This window comes from Drosophila arizonae, chromosome X (genome assembly GCF_054131065.1).
Source record: "Drosophila arizonae isolate 15081-1271.41 chromosome X, UAZ_ARI_1.0, whole genome shotgun sequence".
Taxonomy (NCBI): Eukaryota; Metazoa; Arthropoda; class Insecta; order Diptera; family Drosophilidae; genus Drosophila; species Drosophila arizonae.
Window position 1 is genome coordinate 10,188,222 of NC_142927.1, and position 14,198 is coordinate 10,202,419.

Below are 14,198 nucleotides of genomic sequence, written 5' to 3' on the forward strand. Positions count from 1 at the left end.
GTCATATCGATAGCTGATAATGCAGCCCTTATTCGCTCTCTTTTGCCGAGGACTGTATGCATTTAGCAACACTGCTGCACACTGTTTTTCTTTTTTTGACAATTGTGCTGCTTCTTCGTCTTTGGGTATTTTTGTATTGTGACACTGCAAGCGACGAACTTTGTGTGTTAATTTTAGTTAAATTCATTTTTAGCATATAATTTAGTTATTTAATTTATTACAATGGCTGAATTCTTGGATTCTGAAGCCGCCGAATCGGAGGTATGATTACCGTGAAGTTTTTGCACGCGCGCAAAATGCGATTTCTTTGCATTGCTACGCGTTTTGTGCTGCCGTAGGCGCGCGTGTGTGTGTATATATAAATATATGTACATATATACATATGTAATTATATGTATATAAATATAAGTATTGCATTTTCTCTTTTGCCTGCAGGATGAGGAAGAATTGGATGTGCATGAGCGCAAAAAGCTAAAGAAGCTAAAAGCCGCCGTCTCCGACAGCAGTGAAGAAGAAGAAGGTGCGTTTACCGATCATAAAAGCCCGCTAAATTGATACATATTTTCAATAAATGCTCGAAAAATTGAGCTGTCCCTACTAAAGTTAACCAACTTTCTGTCCTGTATATTAGTATATATACATATATGTATGTTGTGTGTGTGTGTGCGTGTGTGCATGCATATATTCATATGCGTGTGTGTGTGTAGTATATGTGTCATAGTTTGGACAATTATAGCCGCTCCAATCACTCTGCCTCCCCCCTCTAAGGCAGGTGTCTACTTTTTTTGTTTACAACATTGAGGTTAGGTTTTATGTTATTTATACCCTTTGGAAAAAAAAAAAAAACTGTATTTCAATTTCATCAGAGGTTCATATTGTGTGCTGTGCATCAAATGTGACATCTAATCAAAGTGACGTACAACTTTTGCAAATATTTCAAACAAGCACTCGAAATTTATTTATTTTATATGCGACACTTTATTTTTAATCAATTACTGTATATAAAAGGAATATATATAGGAGATTTTTAAATAAATGACGCATACAAGCCTTTTACAATTAATATATTTACCATCTTTATGTGCCCCGGTAGACGATGAGGAGCGTTTGCGCGAAGAGCTTAAGGATCTGATTGATGACAATCCCATTGAGGAGGATGATGGCAGCGAAAATGATTCGGATACTGGCAGTGGAGGTGACGAGGATGGAGGCAGCGGCAAGAAGCGCAAAAAGCATGAGGATGATGATCTGGATGATCGCTTGGAGGACGACGATTACGATCTGATTGAGGAGAATTTGGGCGTTAAGGTTGAGAGACGTGTAAGTTAACCATTGTGGACTACAAATACTAAGAAACAATTGGCAATTTGTAACTTCTTTTTCAATTCTTAAATCATATTAGAAACGTTTTAAACGCCTGCGACGCATTCACGACAACGAAAGCGATGGCGAGGAGCAGCACGTGGACGAAGGACTTGTTCGCGAGCAAATTGCTGAGCAGCTATTCGATGAGAATGATGATGTATGTATCATAGAATAATACGCATTCATAATTATGGCCATAAGCTATTGATTTCCCATTGCCCTCTGTAGCAGAGCATTGAGAGGCGCAGCGAGCGCAGCATTCGTGAGGCGGATGCCTTTGATGACGAGGAGAGCGAATCGGATGCTGATGATTTTATTGTGGATGACAATGGGCGTCCCATAGCCGAAAAGAAAAAGAAGCGACGACCCATATTTACAGATGCGTAAGTATAGATACACACCAATACAAAACCAGATAAATAGGTACATATGTATGCAATACATATATTTCATTATGGGTTAGCTATTGATTTGGTATAAATGCTCAGGTCTTCAGGTACAATTAAGCAATTTCTTTTTGTCATGTCATATCGATAAAGATTGAGTGACATATGTCTTTGTGTATGCTTTGATTACCAGATTGATTGATATACCATCGACTAGATTGAAGAATAGAATAATCAATTATATATTAGAATAACCATCTTTAATATGTACTCCGCTTTACTAAGTAATGTATAATATCTATATATATCTGCTTTCGATTGTTTAAACTAACTGTAATGTTACAAACAAATCTCTTTCGTATAGCTCCCTGCAGGAGGGCCAAGATATCTTTGGCGTTGATTTTGACTACGACGATTTTTACAAGCCCGAAGAGGATGAGTATGAGGAGGAATCGGAGGGCGATGAATATGATGAGGATCTGCTTGGAGATGATTTCCGAGCGGCCAAGAAGAAGAAATCACCGAAAAAGAAGGCAATCAAAAAGACGATATTTGATATATATGAGCCAAGTGAATTGAAACGTGGCCATTTCACTGACTTGGACAATGAGATACGAAAAACCGATATACCCGAGCGGATGCAGTTGCGTCAGGTGCCGGTCACGCCGGTGCCGGAGGGATCCCATGAGTTGGACGACGAGGCCGATTGGATATATCGTTTTGCGTTCTGCAAACAGACGGTCTCCGAGCAGGAGAAGGCGGACAATCGCGAGAAGATGCGCAAGCCGCCGACGGCTGTGAATAAAATCAAACAGACTTTGGAATTCATACGCAACCAGCAGTTGGAGGTGCCGTTCATAGCATTCTATCGCAAGGAGTATGTGAAGCCAGAGCTGAACATCGATGATCTGTGGAAGGTTTACTACTACGATGAGCGCTGGTGCCAGCTAAACGATCGCAAGAGGAAGCTGAAGCAACTGTTTGAGAAGATGCGACAATTTCAGCTGGAAACACTTTGCGATGATCCAGATAAGCCGCTGCCGGACGATGTGCGCCTGATGCTCGACAGCGATTTCGAGCGCCTGAACGATGTGCAGTCCATGGAGGAGCTGAAGGATGTTCACATGTATTTTCTGCTCAACTACTCACATGAGTTGCCCAAAATGCAGGCCGAGCTGCGACGCAAACAGCTGCAGGAGCGACGCGAGGCGCGGGCACGCAAACAGGCATCAGCAGCAGCTGCCGCCGCGGGCAGTGATGGTGAATCGGGCGTGGATCTAACCGATAAACTGGATACGGCAGAGCTCGATGAGGCCGAGGAGCTCGAGTTGGCTGCCGAGGAGCAATTGAAACAGGCACCAAATAGCAGTCCCTATGCTGTATTCCGCAAGGCCGGCATCTGTGGCTTTGCCAAACACTTTGGCCTAACGCCCGAGCAATTTGCCGAGAATCTGCGGGATAATTACCAGAGGAATGAGGTCAACCAGGAGAGCTTGAGCCCCACTGAGATGGCCAAGCAGTATTTGTCGCCGCGCTTCATGACCGTCGACGAGGTGCTGCATGCTGCCAAATATGTTGTGGCCAGGCAGCTGGCCCAGGAGCCGCTGTTGCGTAAGACAATGCGTGAGGTGTACTTCGATCGGGCACGCATCAACATACGGCCCACAAAGAACGGCATGGTACTGATCGACGAGAACTCGCCCGTCTATTCGATGAAATATGTGGCCAAGAAACCGGTGGGTGATCTATTTGGGGACCAGTTCATCAAGCTGCTGATGGCCGAGGAGGAGAAACTGTTGGAGATTACGTTCCTCGATGAATTCGAGGGTAATGCGAATGCAAATGGTCCGCCCGGTGATTACATTACAGAGGCCACACAGCTCTATCATCTGGATCAGTTCTCCAAGAATGTGCTGGAGTGGAATGCACTGCGTGCCGAATGCGTTCAGTTGGCACTGAAGAAATGGGTCATACCGGATCTAATCAAGGAGCTGCGTGCAACGTTGCACGAGGAGGCGCAACAGTTTGTGCTACGCTCGTGCATAGCCAAGCTGTACAAGTGGCTGAAGGTGGCACCATATAAGCCAGAGATGCCGCAACATCACAATTTCGAGGAGTGGAGCACATTGAGGGGCATACGATCCATGGGTCTGGCCTATGATCCGGATCAGTCGGTGGCCGCCTTCTGTGCCATAGCCAGTCCGGAGGGCGATATCTCTGACTACTTACGATTGCCCAGCATACTCAAGCGTAAGAATTCCTACAATGCCGAGGACAAGGCTCAAAAGTTGGCCGATTTGCGTAAGCTGAGCGATTTCATCAAGATGAAGAAGCCGCACGTTGTGGTCATTGGCGCCGAGTCGCGCGATGCTCAAATGATACAGGCGGACATACGCGAGATACTCAAAGATTTGGAGGTCAACGAACAGTTCCCGCCCATCGAGGTGGAGATCATTGACAATGAACTGGCCAAGATCTATGCCAATTCGAAGAAGGGCGAAAGTGACTTCAAGGAATATCCACCCTTGCTGAAGCAAGCTGCCTCGCTGGCGCGCAAAATGCAGGATCCGTTGGTTGAGTACTCCCAGCTGTGCGATGCGGACGATGAGATACTCTGCCTGCGCTACCATCCGCTGCAGGAGCGTGTGCCACGTGAGCTACTGCTGGAACAGCTCAGCCTGGAGTTCATCAATCGCACCAGCGAAGTGGGCTTGGATATCAATCTGATGGTGCAGAACTCCCGCACCGTCAATCTGCTTCAATATATTTGTGGACTGGGTCCGAGGAAGGGCCAGGCGCTGCTGAAGCTGCTCAAGCAGAGCAATCAACGACTCGAGAATCGGACACAATTGGTGACGGTGTGCCACCTGGGTCCCAAGGTCTTTATCAATTGCAGTGGCTTCATCAAGATCGACACCAGTTCGCTGGGCGACAGCACGGAGGCGTATGTCGAGGTGCTGGATGGCTCGCGTGTGCATCCGGAGACATATGAATGGGCGCGCAAGATGGCCATCGATGCCATGGAGTACGATGATGAGGAAACAAATCCAGCCGGCGCACTCGAGGAGATTCTCGAATCGCCGGAGAGACTGAAGGATTTGGACTTGGATGCATTTGCCGTGGAGCTGGAACGTCAGGGATTTGGCAGCAAAAGCATTACGCTCTACGATATACGCAACGAGCTGAGCTGCCTGTACAAGGATTACCGTTCACCCTATCAAAAGCCCAGCGCCGAGGAGCTCTTCGATATGCTAACCAAGGAGACGCCGGACTCATTCTATGTGGGCAAGTGTGTGACGGCAATGGTGACTGGATTTACGTATCGGCGTCCGCAGGGCGAACAGCTGGACAATGCCAATCCGGTGCGCATCGATGACTCCGACAGCTGGCAATGTCCGTTCTGTCACAAGGATGACTTCCCGGAGCTGTCCGATGTGTGGAATCATTTCGATGATAACAATTGTCCGGGCCAGGCGTCCGGCGTGCGTGTACGGCTCGAGAATGGGCTGCCTGGTTTCATACACATCAAGAATCTGTCCGACAAACAGGTGCGCAATCCGGAGGAACGTGTCCGCATCTCTCAGACCATCCATGTGCGCATCATTAAAATCGACATTGATCGCTTCTCGGTCGACTGCAGCTCCAAGTCGGCCGACCTGAAGGATGTGAACAACGAATGGCGACCCAGACGGGATGCGTTCTATGATTACGTCACCGAGGAGCTGGACAATCGCAAAGTGTCGGATGCCAAGGCGAAGGCCATGAAGCGCAAGACCTATGCCAGACGCGTCATAGCCCATCCAAGTTTCTTTAACAAGTCCTATGCGGAGGTCATCGCCATGCTCGCCGAAGCGGACCAGGGCGAGGTGGCTCTGCGGCCCAGCAGCAAGTCCAAGGATCATTTGACGGCCACGTGGAAGGTGGCCGACGACATCTTCCAGCACATCGATGTGCGCGAGGAGGGCAAAGAGAATGACTATAGTCTGGGACGCAGTCTCTGGATCGGCACCGAAGAGTTTGAGGATCTCGACGAGATCATCGCACGTCACATCAATCCCATGGCTCTGGCTGCCCGCGAGCTCATCCAATACAAATACTATAAGCCGAACACGGCGCCAGCGAACGTGAACGAGCGTGACTTCATGGAGCAGCTGTTGCGCGAGGAGAAGGCACGTGATCCGAAGAAGATCCATTACTTCTTCACGGCATCGAAGAGCATGCCGGGCAAGTTTCTGTTATCCTACCTGCCCAAGACGAAGGTGCGCCACGAATATGTCACTGTCATGCCGGAGGGCTATCGGTTTCGTGGCCAAATCTTTGACTCGGTCAGCAGTCTGTTGCGCTGGTTCAAGGAGCACTGGCTAGATCCGCCAACGGTAATGTCCAGTTCGATCAGTGCCACGCCCGCCAGCAATACGCCCACAAATGCGCACAACATGATGCGACCACCGCCCACATCGGCGCTCAGCTCACTGGGCGGCAGCGGCAGCGGTGGCGGAGCTGTCGGATTCAGTAGCTCGGGCAGTATGACGGGCGGCACACCACGCAGCGGCATCAGCAGCAGCGATATGCGCAGCTCCAGCGCCTACTCAATAACGCATTCCATGGGCGCGGTCGGCGGGGCAGGCGCTGGCGGCATCGGCTATGGCAGCGGTAGCGGCAGCAGCTCCAGCCTGGGCCTCATCAATACCGGTGGCCTGGGTCACTTTGGCAGCGGCACGCCCACCTTTGGCGCCCACATCAATACGCCGTACACGCCAAGCGGCCAAACACCATTCATGACGCCCTATACGCCGCATGCGACGCAAACGCCACGCTACGGCCACAATGTTCCAAGCCCCAGCTCCCAGTCGAGCAGCAGTCAGCGTCACGGTCACTATGGCGGCACGCCCCGCTACTATGACAACGCCTACAATAGCGGCAATCTGTCGCAGCATCACCAGCAGCAATCGCAGCATTCGCATTCGCATGGCCATGGCCATGGACATTCGCAGCAGCAACATCCGCATTTGTCGCAGCAGCACCATCATCATATGCATCAGCAGCAACGTGCCAAGGAGAATCTGGACTGGCAGCTGGCTAACGATTCATGGGCGCGTCGCAAACCCCAGCATCAGCATCAACACCAGCATCAGCAGCAACAGTCGCAGCAGCAGCAGCTCGGCTTGGGCATGAGCCTGGGTATGGGCTATGGCAGCGGCAGTGGTGTTGGCGGTGTCGGCAGTGGTGCCGGCTCCACGCCCACCAACGAATACCATACGAGCAGCAGCAGCACGAATCGCAGTTCCGCTTCAGCTGCCGCCGTGGCAGCATCAGCTGCTGTTTCTAGTAGTGCTGCTAGTGGTGGCGGCATCTCTTCCAAGTCTTCGGTGCGCAGCACGCCGCGCACAAACACATCGCCGCACTCCATGAACTTGGGCGATTCAACGCCCCTATATGACGAAAACTAGGACTAGAACTAGGCAGTGCGTGAGTGTGACTATTTGATCTGGATTTAATTATATATGTATACATAAGTAATAAGTATATTACTCTGTAAACTCACAAATTAAGCAAAACTGGAAACTCAACGCAAAGGAAAACCTTAAGCATTAAAAAAGCATTAAATAAAATAACTACACAACAAAAAACAAACAAAAATTCAAATGCGAGACTTTTTCTTCAATTAATTACAAATGTACGATCGATAAATGGTTATCGATGTCGATAGTCATATAATGCCAAGAGGGTAAATGTTGCCAATTGAGTCCTCCCCATATCAAATGTTGCCAACCGACTGCAGCTCCATTGTCAAATGTTGCCGAAGCTCAGTTGCCAAATGTTGCCATTGAAATTCCGTTTTTGACGAATGAGCAAATAATTCCCTTACATTTCCCACTTGTTCAACAAGAGGTTTGAGGCGATTTGAATTAGAAAGAGACGGAAACAGCCGGGATGCTTCAGGCAATCTATACAATGTTTTGTTTACAATTCATCAGTGGATATTATTATTAAAATTTTCAAATACTAATTTTATTCTTATTCTCATTTACTATAATTCAATTTTTGTAATTGCTGAGGCAATCATTTTTTAAACTGCCAAAAAGTCCCATACAAATTCCTGTTTTTGTCATTTGACAAAAATTAGATAGAGATGGAAATAGCTGAAATTAAGGAATAGTTAGTGGTAGATTACAAATAAATTACAAAAATAGATTTTTTTCTAAGAATTGATTTATTAAAGACAGATTTAACAGCATCAATATCAACGAGTTTTATACAAAAAAAAATTGTAATATCAAAAGGACATAAAATTTATTCTGCCTCTTCTCTCTTTGCGGAATGAAAGTTTCAGTGTTGTGCAACGTCCTTCGATTTAGTTCTTGGCCATGCCCCGTTTGATCGCGTAGACCAGCGCCATGCCCAGTATTATGGCGCCCACGGCCAGGCCGATTTCTCTGCAACTTTTGCAACAAACAAGAAAGTAATATTAAATACATATGTATGTGTGCATGTATGGGAGTGTATCAGTGTCTGTATGTGTGTGTGTCTTTGCATAAAAGGCTGGGCTAATCGCAAATTAATCAAAGCTAAGTTGGGATCTAAGTTGGGATTTAGTTTTAGCCTTTGGCATTCGCGCTTAGTGCAAGATGCAACATTGCTTAGGTGTGGCATTCGCGTTCGCATTCACATTGTCATCAGCTGTGGGCGTGGCACTAATCAATTAAACCAAAGAAAAGTATAAAGAAAGACAAGAAAATAAAAGCAAAGCAAGCAAAGGGAAATTTCTGTTTGCGCTTAACTATTTGAGGTGCTCCAAGTTTTAGCTATTGCAGACATACATATAGACAAAAGCATATAGCTCTCCCACAGATATATGTAGGTAAATATATGTATGTATATATGGTATGGTATATACATAAAGATGAGGTTGATTTTAAATTCGCTGTTTTGATTTTAAAGTCAAGAAATTAGAGAAAATTAAAGATTTACTTTTAATTGTCATTAAAAAAAAGCGAAAAAAAAGACATTTGAATATGTCAACATCTAAAATACTTGAATATTTTTACAAAAATAAACTACAAATTTGGTGCATTTTTAAAACATATAACATGCAAATTTTGAAACTCACAAATTAGTCTTTTTTTTTACATTTCTTCTTTTTTATTGATTTTGTGGTGTTGCTTAGCTTTTGTAGAATTTAACTTTAGTGCTGGCGAACGATTTGAAGCTTGAAAAAATAATATATATACACATACATATATACAAATGCATATCCAATTAGACAAATCCTGTCGTAAACGCACATTTCATGGCATAAATAGCTGTTAGTTGAGGAATTAATGCAAATAACTGTAAGTCGATATTTTGAATGAATGTGCAAACTGAATCCCTTGACTTCAGTTGTAGTCCTATTTGGTCATCAGATTAGATGATATGTAAGCAGTGGTAGTTACATCTTCAGGCTATTTTTAATGAATTTTTCATCTTATTGGATGCAAAATACCAGCCAGCTTCAATTGTCCGACTCCTATTCGAATTCATTTTGATCCTGCTTATTGGACAGTAAACGTAAGCCGTGAGCCAACTAGCAAACATGCGAAATTCTTATTAGATGCGTCAGTGAATCAAGTGGAAATCGTTTCCGATCTGCAGGCCTTATGGAACGTGCTAATTAGATGACGCAGCCAATCAATGATGATAATGATGCGCTGATTGCTCATAATGAAGTTAGCTGAAATGTCATGCTCATGCTCAGGCTCATGCTTGTCAACTGAGTTGAAAGTCTTGCGATTACAATTGCAAAAAATAAGGAAAACAAACAAAAACAACTCACCCCACGGCCCCTTTTTTCTTAATGTCGGCGGCTGCCAAATTGCCAATCAGAAACTTTTTCATTATCTCCCTGGAAATGAGATGAGAGAGCGAGAGAGAAGGCAATATGAATAAAAGTACCAGCTGCTGTGCTAATCGAAACTTACCGGGCCTCCTGGCTGTGGCCCACATCCAGAAATTCCCGTGTGCCATTGCGACCTGCCACAGATATCAGCGAATCCTCGCCGCCAGGATGCTAGGCACACAAATTAACAGAGATTAACATTACTTTCTTATACAGCACGAGAGAGACGTACCTCTTGCTTGAACTTGGTCAGATCGTAGACCTTGTCCTCAATCACCACCCACAAATCATTGGCTTTATTGTGCTTTTTCACTTCGGCCAAGCTGATTTCCCTGCTCATTCTGCAAAGCTAAGCAACACCACAATTACAAACCAAAATAATTACAAAATATTTTACTGAACACTGAAGTGTGTGTAAATGTGCTAGTGTGTTGAGAACTAAATTTCAACTACAGCTGTTTTTAGTGATGGAAGCAACACAAGCCGATTAATCGCAGTATCGATATTACGCAAATGTTGCTGATAACGTCATAAGCTTTGGACACATGCTGCTCTGTTATTGACAGACTTACTTCTTTGATACATGTTGCTAAATGCTGCTCTCAGGTACTTACCAGAATTCCAACTAAAACACAACATGCATATTTAACGATCCTCAGCTAGATCCTATTAAAATAAAATTCAAAGAGCTTTTTATTATTGAACGCACACAATGGAACTTTTATTGAATATTTAAATATTTTAGGATTTTGCGAAACATTTACTGCCAATTAAACATCAAATGGAATACATTTTTGTTAGCCGAATACATATATAGTTTCCAACATTTATATAATATAGAGGTTTTTATCATTTTCAAATTTAATTGCCACCACGTAGACGGAGCACCAAGTGCAAAGTAGACTCCTTCTGGATGTTGTAGTCGGACAGAGTGCGTCCATCCTCCAGCTGCTTGCCAGCGAAGATCAGACGCTGCTGATCTGGGGGAATACCCTCCTTGTCTTGGATCTTGGCCTTAACATTCTCAATGGTGTCCGAGGGCTCGACCTCCAAGGTGATGGTTTTGCCAGTCAAAGTCTTGACGAAGATCTGCATGCCACCACGCAGACGGAGGACCAGATGAAGGGTCGACTCCTTCTGGATGTTGTAGTCGGACAGAGTGCGTCCATCCTCCAGCTGCTTGCCAGCGAAGATCAGACGCTGCTGATCTGGGGGAATACCCTCCTTGTCCTGGATCTTGGCCTTAACATTCTCAATGGTGTCCGAGGGCTCGACCTCCAAGGTGATGGTTTTGCCAGTCAAAGTCTTGACGAAGATCTGCATGCCACCACGCAGACGGAGGACCAGATGAAGGGTCGACTCCTTCTGGATGTTATAGTCGGACAGAGTGCGTCCATCCTCCAGCTGCTTGCCAGCGAAGATCAAACGCTGCTGATCTGGGGGAATACCCTCCTTGTCCTGGATCTTGGCCTTAACATTCTCAATGGTGTCCGAGGGCTCGACCTCCAAGGTGATGGTTTTGCCAGTCAAAGTCTTGACGAAGATCTGCATGCCACCACGCAGACGGAGGACCAGATGAAGGGTCGACTCCTTCTGGATGTTGTAGTCGGACAGAGTGCGTCCATCCTCCAGCTGCTTGCCAGCGAAGATCAGACGCTGCTGATCTGGGGGAATACCCTCCTTGTCCTGGATCTTGGCCTTAACGTTCTCAATGGTGTCCGAGGGCTCGACCTCCAAGGTGATGGTTTTGCCAGTCAAAGTCTTGACGAAGATCTGCATGCCACCACGCAGACGGAGGACCAGATGAAGGGTCGACTCCTTCTGGATGTTGTAGTCGGACAGAGTGCGTCCATCCTCCAGCTGCTTGCCAGCGAAGATCAGACGCTGCTGATCTGGGGGAATACCCTCCTTGTCTTGGATCTTGGCCTTAACATTCTCAATGGTGTCCGAGGGCTCGACCTCCAAGGTGATGGTTTTGCCAGTCAAAGTCTTGACGAAGATCTGCATGCCACCACGCAGACGGAGGACCAGATGAAGGGTCGACTCCTTCTGGATGTTGTAGTCGGACAGAGTGCGTCCATCCTCCAGCTGCTTGCCAGCGAAGATCAGACGCTGCTGATCTGGGGGAATACCCTCCTTGTCTTGGATCTTGGCCTTAACATTCTCAATGGTGTCCGAAGGCTCGACCTCCAAGGTGATGGTTTTGCCAGTCAAAGTCTTGACGAAGATCTGCATGCCACCACGCAGACGGAGGACCAGATGAAGGGTCGACTCCTTCTGGATGTTGTAGTCGGACAGAGTGCGTCCATCCTCCAGCTGCTTGCCAGCGAAGATCAGACGCTGCTGATCTGGGGGAATACCCTCCTTGTCCTGGATCTTGGCCTTAACATTCTCAATGGTGTCCGAGGGCTCGACCTCCAAGGTGATGGTTTTGCCAGTCAAAGTCTTGACGAAGATCTGCATGCCACCACGCAGACGGAGGACCAGATGAAGGGTCGACTCCTTCTGGATGTTGTAGTCGGACAGAGTGCGTCCATCCTCCAGCTGCTTGCCAGCGAAGATCAGACGCTGCTGATCTGGGGGAATACCCTCCTTGTCTTGGATCTTGGCCTTAACATTCTCAATGGTGTCCGAAGGCTCGACCTCCAAGGTGATGGTTTTGCCAGTCAAAGTCTTGACGAAGATCTGCATGCCACCACGCAGACGGAGGACCAGATGAAGGGTCGACTCCTTCTGGATGTTGTAGTCGGACAGAGTGCGTCCATCCTCCAGCTGCTTGCCAGCGAAGATCAGACGCTGCTGATCTGGGGGAATACCCTCCTTGTCTTGGATCTTGGCCTTAACATTCTCAATGGTGTCCGAAGGCTCGACCTCCAAGGTGATGGTTTTGCCAGTCAAAGTCTTGACGAAGATCTGCATGCCACCACGCAGACGGAGGACCAGATGAAGGGTCGACTCCTTCTGGATGTTGTAGTCGGACAGAGTGCGTCCATCCTCCAGCTGCTTGCCAGCGAAGATCAGACGCTGCTGATCTGGGGGAATACCCTCCTTGTCTTGGATCTTGGCCTTAACATTTTCAATTGTGTCCGAGGGCTCAACCTCCAAAGTGATGGTCTTGCCAGTCAAAGTCTTGACGAAGATCTGCATATTTCTCTTTTCTACAGTTATTAAGAAAAATAAAAAATAAAAATAAGAAAGAAATTGGCTTGTATGTATGCTCAAGGAACTTGAGAAATCGATTAAATGCTAGCTGAGGTCATGCTGACGCATGCAGCCCTGGAAGACATAATTTAAATACTCTGCTCGAAGTGCGCAGAGAATTTTTCTGCGTCGTGACCTAGTTTCGTAAATTGGAACAAATGGCTCCGCACACTTAAATAGTTTATCGCAATAATCAACGTATACATACTATATGTATGATGCACTAATTTCTACACTTAATTTCACCACTCCAAAAATCTATAACGAAGAATGACTAATCAGTCTTTGTTGCTTCTTTTTCTAATCATCCCTGCAATGCATGAGTGTAGATATATACGCATGCTTGCATATATACATACATATGTATGTATGTATATATTCACTAACTGCACTTGTTCTTTGTCCGACGCCATTTTTTAAGTGTAAAAAATGTAAAATGGCGTTTGCAACTACGCACTTACAGTATACCTAAAAAAATGTCCAATTTAAATTATAAGCAATAAAGAAGGATCTAATATATATTAACTTAAAAGAAAATGTTTATTATTTACAGTTTTCCCCCAATATATGCATGTAAATGCCCATTATATACATATGCCCACATTAATATGTGTGGTCGTCTGTGTGTGTGCATTGCATGCACAATTTTCTTTGTTCCTAAATGCAGTTACAAATTTTCAATGAAAACTGGCAAAATATAGAGCTTTCTAGATACTCGCGAAGTTCTGTTTCAATAGATGCAGTTATAAATATATACGTACCTTTCTTTGTCTTTAGCTAACTATAATTTGAATCAATTATTAAAATAAATTTATTCTTGCACTTTTCTTGTAAATTGGAGTATATGCACTAATGTACGTCTGCTTTGGCTGAGCACTGCCTTACGAATGAGGAAAATATAGCCCACAACGAAATTGGTGTTTTTCGATTTAGTCCACTATTTTAATAACATTCGTGTATCGAAGTAAGGTTGCCAAATAAAAGTATCGGATGTGTTAGTAGACTGACACTGTTAAGCAATTGTAGTCTGGTAATGTTAAATTATAGTGCTGTTAGTTGCAAAGGCTATCTGATTATTGAAAACAGAAACAAATTTTATTCAAATTGTCATAAAGGCGTTGGACTACTTACATTTTTTTTTTAATAATGACTGAAATATGATTAATATTTATATTATATTATTATTTATATGCGATCACTTTGGTTTCGTTGGCGCTAAATGCAAAATGCCGATAATAGTATGGTATCGAAAATAAATTCAAAAGCCTAAGAAATTCAACTATTTTATTAAAACTAGATTTGTAGATGTGTTATTTAAATAATACATACATTTATTTGAATATTTATTTTTTTTATAACTATTCCAG

At 45.2% G+C, this 14,198-nt stretch overlaps 3 protein-coding genes across 5 annotated transcripts; 1 reads left to right on the forward strand and 2 right to left on the reverse strand.

The window, feature by feature from the left end:
- The first annotated feature begins 70 nt into the window (after positions 1-70).
- On the forward strand, positions 71-7,397 carry Spt6 (transcription elongation factor Spt6). 2 transcript variants are annotated; one of them, XM_018014432.2, is made up of 6 exons: positions 71-261; positions 436-520; positions 1,094-1,320; positions 1,403-1,522; positions 1,597-1,748; positions 2,116-7,397. In XM_018014432.2, exons 1-6 carry the CDS (start codon positions 223-225, stop codon positions 7,199-7,201), a joined length of 5,709 nt encoding a protein of 1,902 aa, XP_017869921.1. In that variant the 5' UTR covers positions 71-222; the 3' UTR covers positions 7,202-7,397. The 2 variants fall into 2 exon arrangements, with proteins under 2 accessions (XP_017869921.1, XP_017869920.1); XM_018014431.2 differs by having other exon boundaries at positions 72-261; positions 1,594-1,748.
- A 549-nt stretch (positions 7,398-7,946) lies between these two features.
- LOC108618465 (cytochrome b5) lies at positions 7,947-10,099 on the reverse strand. Of its 2 annotated transcripts, none has more exons than XM_018014486.2 (4): positions 9,863-10,095; positions 9,713-9,801; positions 9,568-9,636; positions 7,947-8,194 (listed from the first exon to the last, which is right to left on the reverse strand). In XM_018014486.2, the coding sequence occupies exons 1-4, from the start codon at positions 9,968-9,970 to the stop codon at positions 8,107-8,109; spliced, it is 354 nt and encodes a 117-aa protein (XP_017869975.1). In that variant the 5' UTR covers positions 9,971-10,095; the 3' UTR covers positions 7,947-8,106. The 2 variants fall into 2 exon arrangements, with proteins under 2 accessions (XP_017869975.1, XP_089331336.1); XM_089475210.1 differs by lacking the exon at positions 7,947-8,194 and adding an exon at positions 8,218-8,446 and having other exon boundaries at positions 9,863-10,099.
- Positions 10,100-10,320: 221 nt separating this feature from the next.
- LOC108618463 (polyubiquitin-C) lies at positions 10,321-13,755 on the reverse strand. Its single transcript, XM_018014484.2, has 2 exons — positions 13,593-13,755; positions 10,321-12,788 (listed from the first exon to the last, which is right to left on the reverse strand). Exon 2 carries the CDS (start codon positions 12,775-12,777, stop codon positions 10,492-10,494), a length of 2,286 nt encoding a protein of 761 aa, XP_017869973.2. The 5' UTR covers positions 12,778-12,788; positions 13,593-13,755; the 3' UTR covers positions 10,321-10,491.
- Between the last annotated feature and the right edge of the window lie 443 nt (positions 13,756-14,198).

What these genes read in the sequence shown, in the direction of transcription:
- Spt6 (XM_018014431.2), top strand. Translation starts at nt 223, where the DNA reads ATGGCTGAATTCTTGGATTCTGAAGCCGCCGAATCGGAG. An exon ending in CTGAAGCCGCCGAATCGGAG is followed by an intron (nt 262 to 435) that starts GTATGATTACCG and finishes TTTTGCCTGCAG; the next exon opens with GATGAGGAAGAATTGGATGT. An exon ending in TATTCGATGAGAATGATGAT is followed by an intron (nt 1,523 to 1,593) that starts GTATGTATCATA and finishes TGCCCTCTGTAG; the next exon opens with CAGAGCATTGAGAGGCGCAG.
- LOC108618465 (XM_018014486.2), bottom strand. Translation starts at nt 9,970, where the DNA reads ATGAGCAGGGAAATCAGCTTGGCCGAAGTGAAAAAGCACAATAAAGCC. An exon ending in TGACCAAGTTCAAGCAAGAG is followed by an intron (nt 9,802 to 9,862) that starts GTACGTCTCTCT and finishes TTGTGTGCCTAG; the next exon opens with CATCCTGGCGGCGAGGATTC. An exon ending in AAGAAAAAAGGGGCCGTGGG is followed by an intron (nt 8,195 to 9,567) that starts GTGAGTTGTTTT and finishes TTGTTGCAAAAG; the next exon opens with TTGCAGAGAAATCGGCCTGG.
- LOC108618463 (XM_018014484.2), bottom strand. Translation starts at nt 12,777, where the DNA reads ATGCAGATCTTCGTCAAGACTTTGACTGGCAAGACCATCACTTTGGAG.